The sequence below is a fragment of the Cololabis saira genome, chromosome 8 (genome assembly GCF_033807715.1).
Source record: "Cololabis saira isolate AMF1-May2022 chromosome 8, fColSai1.1, whole genome shotgun sequence".
NCBI lineage: Eukaryota > Metazoa > Chordata > Actinopteri > Beloniformes > Belonidae > Cololabis > Cololabis saira.
Genome location: NC_084594.1, coordinates 29,727,961 through 29,741,755, shown reverse-complemented (window position 1 = coordinate 29,741,755; position 13,795 = coordinate 29,727,961). Strand labels below are relative to the sequence as shown.

The 13,795-nt window shown below is 39.4% G+C and overlaps 1 protein-coding gene across 5 annotated transcripts in view; it reads right to left on the bottom strand.

Annotated features, from left to right (window-relative positions):
- The window catches only part of ppfia4 (PTPRF interacting protein alpha 4), a 71,755-nt gene that overhangs the window by 14,303 nt on the left and 43,657 nt on the right, over positions 1-13,795 (bottom strand). For all 5 annotated transcript variants that reach the window (XR_009782979.1, XR_009782980.1, XR_009782981.1 and 2 more), the window contains 12 exons: positions 9,486-9,587; positions 9,122-9,286; positions 8,032-8,106; positions 6,366-6,437; positions 5,019-5,240; positions 4,067-4,201; positions 3,474-3,608; positions 3,243-3,326; positions 2,416-2,547; positions 2,176-2,238; positions 784-875; positions 420-549 (listed from right to left, as the gene is read on the bottom strand). Coding sequence is in view for 2 of the 5 variants with exons in the window: in XM_061727665.1 (XP_061583649.1) it covers positions 420-549; positions 784-875; positions 2,176-2,238; positions 2,416-2,547; positions 3,243-3,326; positions 3,474-3,608; positions 4,067-4,201; positions 5,019-5,240; positions 6,366-6,437; positions 8,032-8,106; positions 9,122-9,286; positions 9,486-9,587 (1,407 nt within the window). In the remaining 3 variants the exon portion in view is untranslated. The remainder of the gene's footprint in view (positions 1-419; positions 550-783; positions 876-2,175; positions 2,239-2,415; positions 2,548-3,242; positions 3,327-3,473; positions 3,609-4,066; positions 4,202-5,018; positions 5,241-6,365; positions 6,438-8,031; positions 8,107-9,121; positions 9,287-9,485; positions 9,588-13,795) is intronic.

The window sequence follows — 13,795 nt, the reverse complement described above, 5'->3', positions numbered from 1 at the left end:
TGAAAATGTGAGAACGATTCATTATAAGGATGGAGTCTTAAAAATATACAATATAAATATACAAAATACAGTGTATACATGTAAAGACATAATATGACACACATGAAAGTGTTTTTTTCTGATTATGAGAGGAAGTGGATGAACAGAAAACTTACATCACACATTATGTCCAGCGGCAGGTGAGAGAGACAGGAAGACAGAGAGGTTAGTAGAGAATGGGGAGTTAAGCGTGGAGGCCGTCACACAGCCAAGCATTGACACCTACTAGCAAAGCAGAAATGATCCTGGATTAAGCACAGATAAAGAGCTCCATGTGGTTAGAAGGGTAGCAAAAATGTTCAAATCTTGGGTCTGTAAGGACTGCTCATGTGGGGAAATGTGGAGTTTCTTTGGCCTCATGAAAAAGACATAATCAACACCTTGTTCGGGTCATCTCGTAGCGCGGACAGTCGGCCCTTCTGTGCCCGTCTGATCACAGTTGTGCTGTAGTGGCCATCTTGCCCCTCCACTACAGAGAAGCGGAGGTCGCTTGAGCTTCCCAAGTGAGACCTGAGATTGCGCACATAGAATAGACAGTCATAAATGTGATATATATCCATACATCCATGCATTAACTACACCCGCTTAGTCCTATTCAGGGTCAAGGGGGTCTGCCGGAGCCTATCCCAGCTCTCTTGGGTGAAAGGCAGGGGTTCACTGTAGACGGGTCGCCAATCCATCACGGAGAAATGTGCTATATATCACAGTGAAAATATAAAAGCCAATATAAAAGCAGTTTTGTACCGGGGGTGAGCTCCATCTCCAAATGCCCCACTGCGACGCTTTAAATGGTCGATCTCGTTCCTCAGCTTATCAATCTCTCCAATCAGCCGTTCCTAAAGGAGAGAGGGGCAGAAATAAAAGCACTAAATTCTAGACAACTACACTCCTCCATTACAAGTAGGTACAGCTAGTGTAAAAAAGATAAACTGTGAGTGTTCATTTGCTTATTTAGCCTCTTAAAAAAACTGCGGTGGTTATTATGTTTCACCAGGAAACATGTTTTTTTTAACACTGTCGACTGATCTGATAACTTAAACAAAAAAGATTTTATTCATTGTCAGAGGGGTCAAATTATTGCACCGCAGTTAAAAAAACAACTAAGGTCTTTGAAAAAACCTGAAAAACTAGGCTGAGAACTGTCCAAAGCATTATGAAGATCTTGAAGGATAATTATATTTGAGGAGGGAATGTGGTTGGACATTTCTTTTTCAATTATTGTGATTAGAGATAATTTAAATGTTCTGAGAAATCTGACTCAAGAAACTCAAAATTGTAATTCATGGTAATGTCTAATAGTGGCAGTAGGATCATTTTCATTTGTGCAATGTAAATGTGACACAGGCGTGTGGCCTTAAAATAACCAATTGTAGGTGGGGGTAACCCAAAAAAAAGAAAAAGAAAAAAAGCCTTAAATATGGGACCAAGTTTATGCAGTAAGAGTTTTGGTCAGCAATATTATGTGCCCACAGAAGAGATCAGCTGACTACTTGAATGGTCAGTCAAAACCTTTCCAAGTGTTTTTTTTTTCTTCCCTGATGGCAAAGACATCTTCCAAGATGATAATACCAGGATTAACTGGGCTAAAACACTGAAAGAGCGGTTCAGGAAGCATGACATATCATTTTCAAACATGAATTGTCCAGATCTTAATCCCATTGACAATCTTTGGGATGCTTAAGAGAGGACTTTACACATTGGTCCAATTCTCAGATCATCAATGCATAATGTTGGTCAAAAATCATTGCAACTCTAAACAGAAAGATAAAAAATGTTGTAACACATAATTTATTGCTTATTGAAAGGAAACAGCTGGTGTTGTACCATATTCAGAGCTGATGGTGGTCCAACAATATTTTATTGACCATTTAGCACAAAATTAGCAACTAAACCAGCAAAGCTGATTTGGGAAATGACGTTAGGCTGCAAAAAAACACATTTCTTTTTTTTTAACATATACTTTGCTGGGTTCCACAATCCATGGCCTCATCAAATATTGCTGTCTGCAATGTAGTTTGCGTTTCATATAAGTAACAAAAGATAGCATAAATTGAATGATTCATGCTTCACTATTTATTATGGGGCACGTATAAGGTTTAAGGTGGTTTTAGTAGCGAACCAGCTAGTCTTACGGACCCTGGTGTGGTGGAATTCTTCAAGCTGTTTCTGGCAGTTCTCAAGGTCCTGAATGAGGGAGTTCTAGAAGAAAAGATGAAATAAATATATTGATTAAAATAAAAGACACCTGCATCAAATATATGTCTTATTCAAGATGCGTATCTGTAACACTGCATCCACATTTCCTTGTGAGCCAAGAGCAACAGCGATAAAAGGTGCTGCTGCTGCTGGTTAAACAAATGTGTGTTCGGGCCTTGCCTTGTCCTCCAGTGCAGCCATGCGTTCCTTCAAGTGGAGCTGCAGTCGTTCATTGGACTCAGTGAGCAAACGATCCACAGTGTCAGATAAACGCTTGTTGTGCTCCTCATTCATTTTCTCCCTCTGACGAGCCTAATCAGCAGAGAGGGAGAATCAGACGAGCGAAATGACAGCGTCGCATTTTCCCTTTGATACAGACTCCATGTGGGTGTATTTATGCCACTAATCAGGCATCTCTACATGGATTAAAGGATAAATTGTGTATTTAGCTCTCGATTCACAATCTGCCACATATAGTTCCTCTTGGCCAACAATGGATCTCACAGCCAGAATGACTGTAATTACAAGCATTTACGTGATCATGAAATAGGGTTAAATGATTTCTCTTGAATGGGAATTGCTGTGCCAAATATGTGCCCTGCAGAATAATCATGAAGGTAAATTATCACAGATGCATATAAACACACATATACATCCTTGGAGAGCCCTTTCCACTAAATATAGAAAGAGGGAGACAGAGAGAGAAATTAGCCATGCGTGAATTATTCAGTCTAAAGATAGCAACCAATGAGTTGTACAAGGGGGATGGGGGGGGGGTCCAGCAAGATATGTGGATCTGGTTTAAATTCATGCAACAACGCACAGGGAAAATAAAGAGATCTTATTGAATTTGTGTTTTCTGTGTGTTTGGCTATGCACGTGCATGCATGAGGGAGCACAGAGCCAACAGTCAGGACACCCAGCTAATATGGACCATCAGTCCACACATGGATACATCATTGCGAGAGGTCAGAGACACCCCAGGGGGCTCAAACACAAACACACACCCTTCCTAATTCTTGATTCTTTTCCTCCAGTTGTGATTCCAGCTGTCTGAGGCGTTCCTCCACGTTGCCATGCCGCTCCTCGGCCTGCAGGGGGAGACACATACATATACTCTAAGTACAACTGCCTCAGTAAGGGCTGGGGTTTTAAGTCACGTGCTTTTGTGTTACATATCGGTGACTGTTACTTTCTTTTTCATTGTAGCTTCAAAAGTGGGTGCATGTGCGTGTTACCTTGGAGAGTGCGGCAACTCTCTGTGCCAGTTCAGCTTCCACCTCTGGCAGTGTCTCAGCCTTCCTCATGGTCTGAGCCAACCTCTGCTCTGCCATCTCCAGCATCTCCTGCAGCTGCCGCACCTTTTCTTCACTCTAAAACATTGAAACATATTAGGTGTAGTTATTGTGGTGTAGCTAGCGAATTGCAAGATTCCCATGTGGAATTGAACTCAGATTCACCCTGAACTACACATGAACCTTTGAAGCAGGACACTTTTAATGCACACTCACTGACTTTAACACCTGGCAGTACTTTAGATGCATTATTTTGAATCATTGAGGCATAAAATATTAAAATGCTGCAGGAAAGAAAAAAAAAACAGAATCCCTAACTTTTATGACAATATGTATATGGTGATATTATCTGTTACCCCTTCAAGGAGCTCTGAACATAGCAGAGTAATGAAAAAACACAGTCATGAATATTTACTTATTCTGCGGCTGATTTGTAATGTTGAGTTGTCGGTTTTATTGTTTTTCAGACTGTGCCTAAATTCATAAATTCCTCTTAACTTAAAAAAAAGAAAAAAGGGGGACCTTCAGTTTGTTACCTGTCGGTGCAGTGAGTCCTTGGTGGCCAGTTCGTTCTCCAGCTTGTCATTGAGGTCATGAATGTGCGTGGTCTCCCTCTGAGCAGCCAGGTAACGTTTCTCTAATGTTGTTATCCTCTCCTCCATATCTTCTCTCTGCAGATGCAGAAGCACAATAGTGGACAGAGATATGCAGTGTGCGATTTTTAATTCAATGAGACTCGACTGGTTAAGCTTAACAAAGGGACCAAGGTTTTAAACCAACAGATGCAATTCCAAGTTTAAGCATCAACGTTTCCAAAAATACAGCACATTTAAAAGGCTGACAACCAAACATGCCTTAGCTATGACAGTTAACCAAGAAAGAAGCAATAAACATTAATCATTTCATAATCAAAATGCAAACCTGGACAGAGTGATAGCTCATGATTTAGCTGATGATTTGTTCTGTAACTGTATCTCATAAACTCTGATCATTAAAAAAAGAAAAGGAAAAGTATTCAACTTTTACAAACATCTTCAAACCAGTTCAACTTTCACAAGTGCCTTCTTAATGTTACGCATATTTCACATCAAAGCCATGTGCATGAATGCTTTCTTTGTAAAAGAGGAAACTTTGTGATCTTTTTAAAGAACAATGCATTAAAGGTTTAATATGGGTCGACAACCTTCTTTGTAAAATGCTCCTACCTTTTATTATAGTGATGTAGTGTGATACAACACATGATTGAAAGTGGCCAAAACAGATTTTGGCATTAGATTTTCTTAGTTTACAGTTTTTTCTTTTGAAAATTATACATAAAAATCAATTAAAGTGCGTCATGTTTTTTTTTATTTTTATCTTTTCCTCAGTGACCACACATGTTGATATAATATATTTTGGAAATGGCAAAACCGATTAGAAAATAATCTAATCGGGGAGGGCATAGGTATAAAACTTAACATTGGTTTATGGTCAACCCTTTGCTCTCACCTCCCTCTGCTCCCTCTGCTGTTTGATTGACAGCTCCTCACTGCGGCTCAGTTCTCGACGCGTGTTCGACAGCTCCGCCTCCAGGTCGACGATGCGACCATTGAGGGTGGTAGACAGTTTACGGGTCTCAGTCAGCTCCTTATTGGTCCGATCGAGCAGGTCCTGAAGCTCAGACGCCCGGCTGCCGTCGTCGTGTGCATCTATAGAGCCGTTGGGCAGTCTCTGCAGGGTGGACACACGCAGAGTTAATGTACTGTCTAAAAAGAGCATACACATTGTCATGTAAAATGCACCTAAGGCCTGAGTTTTACATATGTAACTGATCTGGGTTGAAGGTGTTGAGAGTTGTTGAACTGATAAAACTGTGGGGTGACCTAGATAAAGCAGTGGTGAGATTTACACATACACAGACGGGCTACGTGGAGTCAGGCTGCCATGTTGTTGTTTTGATGCTGTTTCTCTTTTCCTCACAGCTCAAAGTGCAGTTATTTCCAGGGTCTTAATTAAACAAACCGTCTGGGACACATAATCAGAAAGGAAACAGTGGGCAGCCAGAGTTAAGAAAACCCCCCTCCCGTTCCCTCATGTTTCCATTTTGCCTACTTATGAATACCAAAAACATACACATTAATACTGGGCGAAATAAAGCTAAATGGAGCGAAACTGTGTAATAAAACACACCTGGTGAGTTGTGCAGTTGTTCAGAACCCCTGACCAGCCAAATAAGTCCTATTTTGATGAGATTTCCTGCACTAAAGCCCTTACAATTTGTGTTTTCATGAAAAGAAAATTCCCTTTAAGTGCTAACTGTAACATCTCAGGCGTGATTGATAAATATCCTGACAGGAATATATTAGTAAAGATCAAATTCTGTAACAACTAAACCTTTTCCATATATTATAGATGCAATCAAGATAATTATGTCATCATTATTTCTCTATCATCTAACGACTCTGTGGCTCTCTTCTGATAAAGAGAGACTGACACTTTTTGTTTCTGTCTCAAAAGTCACAGGAATAGCAGAAGCGCCAAGACAAGCTGAGCTGTTCGATTAAGGGTGAAGTCATAGTGATACACAGTAGGTGCTTTCTTCAGGCGCTGGCTTTAGACCGCACAGGACAGATAAGATTATCACTCATGTTTTGTCACTATCCCCAAGAAAAAAACGGTTTATGCTACCTCCTTTGAACCGGTGCACTCTATATGTACAGTATGTGCAGATGTGTTACTGTGTAAGAGGGAGGCAGATAAGGATGCAAAAGTGACCAGCAGTCAGAAGGACAAATACGTCTTGGACACAAAGAAAATTGTTCACAAACATAAAAACAATCACACAGCCATGAAGACCTTCCATGTAGGCTTGGATCCATCTGTTCGCTCCACGGAGTCACCGTCCTTCCTCTGCCGCACCATGCTCAACTGCAAAGAAATTTAAATGAAAGAAAACTCACAAAAACATCACAAATGTACCCTTTTCTTCTTTTTACTTAGTCCGTCGTGGAGGAGAACCCAACCTGCCTGAGAGAAGTGCAGCTCAAACAGCAAACACACTTGACCAATCTACACATATGAAATACACGCTATTTAGAAAATCAGTGGCTTTGCTTCATTAAGAGGCTTCTCGTCTTATAAAAGTCTATGATCAGGAATGAAACATGACCAAGAAACAAACAAAAAAATGACTTTTAAGGACATGGACTATTAGGGTTGCCACCCGTCCCGTAAAATACGGAATTGTCCTTTATTTGAGAAAAAAATGTTGCGTCCCGTATTGAACTACGGTAATACAGGACATGATTTGTACCGTATTTTCATTAACTTTTACACCATATTCTAGTTGAATTATTGAAATAAATTAACTTTTACACCATATTCTAGTTGAATTATTGAAATAAATTAACTTTTACACCATATTCTAGTTGAATTATTGAAGTAAGTTAACTTTTACACCATATTCTAGTTGAATTATTGAAATAAATTAACTTTTACACCATATTGTAGTTGAATTATTGAAATAAATTAACCTTTACACCATATTCTAGTTGAATTATTGAAATAAATTAACTTTTACACCATATTCTAGTTGAATTATTGAAATAAATTAACTTTTACACCATATTCTAGTTGAATTATTGAAATAAATTAACTTTTACACCATATTCTAGTTGAATTATTGAAATAAATTAACTTTTACACCATATTCTTCACCTGTAGGCTATATTACATCTGGGCTGATGTGGACATACGTAGCATAGGAGGCTATTTCAGTTGCTATATGGTTGTCTGTCTGTACAGTCATGCTAGTTCAATGCTATTAAAGCACTTTAAACTTTAAATCAAAGCATTTAGTTTTTTCATATAAAATAAACACATTTTTATTCAGTTTAGAAGTTTTGGGGCTTTTTTTTTTGGCTCCTGCGCTGCTGAAATCAGGGCGTCCCTTATTTCTATTTCTGAAAGGTGGCGACCCTATGTACTATGTTTTTTTCCAGTGATGAGTAGAACTAGCCAAACCGCAGACAGGAACGCTGAAATATCATACCGTAAGAATTAGTATGAAGTTCATAGATTAATAAAACTCATGTCACAGTTAACTCTTAACACAGAAACATAACAAATCCATGGCCTGTTTCATTTATCCTATTCCACTTAACTAGCAGCACAGTGCTGTGATGGTTAGCACTGTTGCTTAGCGACTAAAAGTTAACAGCTTCGACTTCTGGCTGGAGCTTTCTGTGTGGAGTTTGCATGTTCAGACTGGACTTGCTTGAGCATCCTCCTGCTACTCCAGCTTCTATATTTTGAATTTTTAATTTGAAGCTTCATGTGTATGAACAGAGTCTCACAGCCAGTAAAGGAGGATGTGTCTCTTGAAGTGTGTACGACATCAGACTGGAGGTTCAACAGGTGCTCGCTGGGGATCGAGCAGCTGTTTCATTTACCATTAACTACAAGAATGAACATGCACATGTACTGAACATGCACATGTACTGTACACACACGGACACCTCACCTCTTGCGTGGTAGTTGCTAACTGCCCCTCAAGGGTGGCCACCCTCTCCAGCGACACCCGAAGCCTCTCACGCACCTGACAAAAAGGCATCAAAAGAGACACAAGATAACCCTCATTTATGTTCCTAGGAACTTTGTTAGTCTAACACAGTGGTTCTCAAATGGTGGTACGCGTACCCCTGGGGGTACGTGAAGGCACTCCAGGGGGTACGTGAGATTTTAAAATATACATATATTTAAAAAGTAGCATCCATGCAAAAATCCTTTAAAAATAAATATTTCATAAATAATTGAGGAAAATATAAGTCTAAATTCCTAAAATGAATTTTATCTTCAGGAGTAGGCTATTCAACTTATTATCCTAAAACCCCAGAGTCTCCCCCACACCAGGATGGTTCCACCTAACCTGTCAAATGCCACCTGGCTTCCCCTGTCAATCACTTGGACCAACGATGGAGTCGTGGTTGAAGCGTAGCAGCATTTTTATGTTTAATAAATCAGTTACTGATGGCACAGTGCTCTGTTTTAGGTGGTTTGCGCTGGTTAGGGGGTACTTGGCTGAAAAAATATTTCACAGGGGGTACATCACTGAAAAAAGGTTGAGGACCACTGGTCTAACATATTGTATTTTGTATATAAGTATAAGTTTGTATAAGTTTTCAAACAGTGGTTGTGCCAATTTAATTTTCGATTTTTAATTTACGTTGACATATAAATACACTGTCATTTTCTATGTACATTTGCCCACTCCTGCTTATGTTAAAGCTATTTCACGACTTGTTCCATTTGCTTCACTTTAAAAGCCTTTTGGCAGCAATCTCCTCCTTGACATGGAGAACTTTAACTGTGACACTAAAGGAGTAATGAGGTTCATTAACAACTTAACAGCATGAAAACAAACAAGAAAATTGACTAGTTCAGAATTAATCAGTGAGAGAGGACAGAAACTCTGCTAGAGAACAAACACACAGCCCCAAAGTGGTGTACATGATGGCAATACCAAGTACGGAAATTACCTAATGAGACAGTTGTTACCTCTCAATTTATTCGTAAGAATTAACTTCAGCAATAGGGTGTGTGTGTGAGTCTACCTTTTCATCCAGAGCCTTGTGGTGTTCAAACAATGACTTCAGAGCTTTGAGGACCTCCACTTCGCTGGAAACTCCAGATGGTGGAGGCGCCTGTCTCTTCACCACTGTCATCCTCAGACTGCGCTCATGACGAGACACCAGACACTCCAGGTGCTCCAACAGCAGCTACACACACACACACACACACACACACACACACACACACACACACACACACACACACACACACACACACACACACACACACATGCAAGCATGACCAAAGAGAATATTAATTTCATAGACACATTCTTTGTTTTCATCAGCAAGACCACACAATTGCCTATGCCCACACACTCACAGACACACCCGTGCATACACACACCCTGGTGTTGTTTCTTTCAGCTTTCAGCTCGGATATTTCCTCCTCTTTCTCCAGCAGCTGCTCCCGGCATATGTTGAGCTCCTTTGTCAGGGTGGCAAACTCCTACACACAAATACAGACAAACAACACCCGCAAAGGTTAATATTTTATCACCGGGCAAAACATTGTGCACCACTTTTACTAGACTGAGCGCAAAGGCACATGTGAATGTGGCCAACACACACTGGTGGCCTGAGGCACAAATATCCTTCTGGCAGAGGGAAGGCCGGGCTGAGGGCTCAAATAGTAATTGTATGTTGGGATCATTTATAAGCATTTGAGTTAAATAGGCCAATTCCAAGGTGGTCTTGAGTGAGAGATGCTGTCTGAGGATTGTTTTCTGTACACATGTGATTAAAAAGCAATACGAGAGGCAAGAATTGCATGAGAAAGTGGGGATTAAAATGGCACCGCAGTGTCTGATCACGATTTACATGTGCCACTCAGCCTACCTCAGTGCTCACCTGTGGACAACATCCATCAGCTCTACTTGGTGGCTGAGATTTGTCCAAGATGACCCTGGTTGAGTAGTGGGTACACTCTCAGCATGGTGCCAGTCTGGGTAATATTGTGGTTGTAAAACATGCAAGGGGTTAATAGACAGTGACATATCCGGTCAGGAACTGAAGGACAGCGTAGAGAATCTTCAAACGTACAGCAGAGGACAGTCACCTCTTTGAAGTTCAAATGAAAATGTTGGGAGGTGAGCTACCCCATGTAGCTGAGATTACTGAAAACAGCACTAGGGATATTACTCATCCTACAATCAGTAATTGCACTTGGCTGTGATAAAACACGGCTTAGGGGTGTGTTGGAAAAGCGACACTTGTACACCATTAGATTTATTGATGTTTATTTATCACACTCAACTTTGACAGAAAGATGCCCTTCGCTGACGCTGTGAAGAACGCGTAGCTCTCCAACACGGCTGTTAAGGCCACATTTAAAAACTGAAGTGGCTTTATGCCTTTCGGTTGCAATCCCCTCGGTTTATCAGAATTCTTGCATTTAGCCATTTTGTACATTTACTTAAGAAGTGTTTTGAGCAGCACAGAGCATAGATGGAACTGATGCAACTGCATGAAAGTAATGTACAATTCTTTGTTGACACCCACTTCAGTAGGTGAATATGCAAACTCTACAATGGCCATTAGGGTCACGTATGCTGGTGTGTATTGGGGAATGGGGGTGTTTCACTGGTATATAAAGGGAATCTTATACAGCACAGTGTCATGCTTCTTGATCTCAAGACTTGCATTCCTTACACCAGTGGTTCCCAACCTTTTTTCCTTGGAGCCCCTACTTGTGTCTAAGACCAGCCGGGCCCCCCCTATACGTACTAGCAGCAAAAGAGTAAAGTTATTCATTACAAACCTTTAACTGAAAAAATTAATATTACCGGTAATTATGTTTTTCGATACATTTCTCTTTGGTTTACCCTGTATACATATGACTTTGTTTTTCTCACCTTCATTTTGTGTCACCAATGTATAAAATACGCACAAGAAATAATTGCAAGGACATAAAAATATTTCTGAAAAATGTCTCTTTTAATATGAGAGCAAAATGTATTTACATTTTTCCTTTAACAACCCGTCAGAGTAGTAGTATGATTAAATGTTGAATAATGATATAATAATACATTTTTATCCTGATAAATAACTTAGTATTTTAAAATGACCAAAATATTTCTAAGTGGGTTTATACAGACTTGAATTACTGTATTCCAGGTGTGTTATTAGGATTTTTTATTTATTTAACATGTGCAAATATAATATTTACAACTGCATATCCTCAAAGCAGACAAAGTTTCGCGCCCCCCCCAGAGATATCTGGCGCCCCCCCAGGGGGGGGCCGGGCCCCAGATTGGGAGACACTGCCTTACACAATTGTCCTTATTTAGAGAAATGCATGTAGTCTGTTCATAATGATAACTGAAGTGATAAAGATAAATATCAGCACATTGGCTCATTTTTGTAGAACAGCTTTTGTAGTCTGCAGTCACCAACAAAGTATTCCCCAAATATGTCAGAAAGAGAGACTTACAAATTAGAGCTGTTCGATTTTGCCCAAAAATAAAATATAAATTTTTTCTCTCAAAATCCGATTTTCGATTACGATTACGATTATTTTGTGAATTGACAAAAGGCAAAGAAATGATTTCAAATATGCTGTTTTTTTTATTGAACATTTGCCCCATTGGGCTTTAAGTGCAAACTTTGCTCTTATTAAACCAAAAATGAATGAATAAAGTGCAAAACTCTGTAAAATAAGTTGAAAAAAAGTTTTAAAAAATATAATAAAATATAAAGTTTTATCTCTGAAAAAAAAAAATCAGCAAATCAGCACTTGCAAACATACAGTAAGTTATATTTCCAATTAAATAAAACAAGACATTTTCTAATTAAACTAAACTGGGTCTTTGCATGCTAAATAATAATGCAACCCATGAAGGAGGTAGAGGTGTGTAATGTCAGTCATTACATTTGCTATTCACATTTGCAAGTTTTTTGCAAGGAACACGAGCCGGTCTACCGCATCTGGCTTGAGGGATGCCCGGTGGCATGTTACAACGCCCCCTCCTACACTAAAGAGCCTCTCCCATGGGGCACTTGTCGCAGGTATTGAGAGGTATTTACACCAATCATTAATATGGTATCAATCATTAATATGGCATCAATCATTAATATGTGTGCAGACAAGGTTAAAAAAATAAATTAAAAATCGATTTTACGATTTTCACGTTTTAACATCGTTCTAATTACATAATCGCGATTACGATTTAAAATCGATTAATCGAACAGCCCTATTACAAATACATCTAAAGAGCAGATCAACAATTTTTCCCCCACATTACAGCTGGAGTCATTGACAGCATCAACATAGTAAAGAGGGAGCAGGCGTGCATGTCACACATCAAGTCTGTGTCCTACCAAAATTCGAGTTACATCTTCTAAGTCCATGTCTATTCAGGGGGAAAAAAAAAAATGGTGGCCATCTTGCTGCTGTTTAAAAATCTCCAGCATCCACCTGTAGGCTCCAATCAAAGGAACAGGATGAGGGAGTTAAGATGTTTTTCACCACTTCCACTATATCAGTAATGGTATTATTTGTGGAAAGTAATGAGCTGGTTGGATCTTATCACAGTCTTTCCAAAGCGGGAGTTTTCCGACTCACATAATGGTAATATGTGAAATTTGTCCAAATGAACATGTCAATTAATGAACATAAAGCACTGTGGATCCTAAACAGTAGGATCTACAGACTAAAACAGTAGTCAAGCAGCAGCCAAACTAATGTTTCAGTCTTCAAAATAGGGACCTCTAGATAATTAAATTTTCATAACCAAAGACTTTTGAATAAGGACATAAGTCACTGCTAAAATGGGTGGGGCTGGCAATACTCTTGCAATACTACTTTGTACCACTAGAGGTGCACTTTGTTGCGTCTCCCACACACCAGAGTGGATGTTTTAAAAGAAAAGTTAGAGAAATATTAGACCAAAAGTCGAAAGTTAGACCCTAAGATACTTAAAATATCATTGTTGCTGCACGTTGAATATAAAGCAGGGTTGTTTCCTGTTAATGTTGGCCGATTGCTGTCCTGTTCAGACTACACAACTTGTAATTAAAATAAATTAAATAAAACTTGTCTTGCAATCAGGCACATTGAAATTGTTCTCGTGTTTACGCTGCATGGCTGCTCAGACTACATGACTCTTTTATGGGCTGTAGCTGAGATGTAGCATCGCAGGAGCAGATATTTAGCATGATAGATATATGGTATGAGATGCACATTGGGTAGTTTATACCTAATGATGAGTGCTGGATAGCAAGCGCTGGTACCGTGCCAACTTGCTGCTGATCATCATCATATCTGTATCCTACTCTATGAAGGTTGATGGCATCCTCTTTTACACCTCTACAAACAACCACACATTTCCAGTTTGATGCACATTTATCACTCTTGTGGAGTTGTTAATAGAGAGCTCCATTAACTTCACTACTCTGGAAGAAGACTGCACTGGCAGCACTTTTCTCATGTGTGTGTTTGACTTTTACAGTTTATAAAATTTAATGGTGTATGACCTGGCAATTTCTCTTTTCTTTTTTTTCCTCTCTTTAGTAAACTAGTCATTTAACCCTCACAGCGCACTGGCAGTGTCTTTGTGACCCTTCGTGGGCTGCAGGTTAAATGGCAGCAGTCTTTAATAGATGATTTACTATGGTTATACGTTTACCCTCTTAATGACAAGTTATTCTACTGTACGT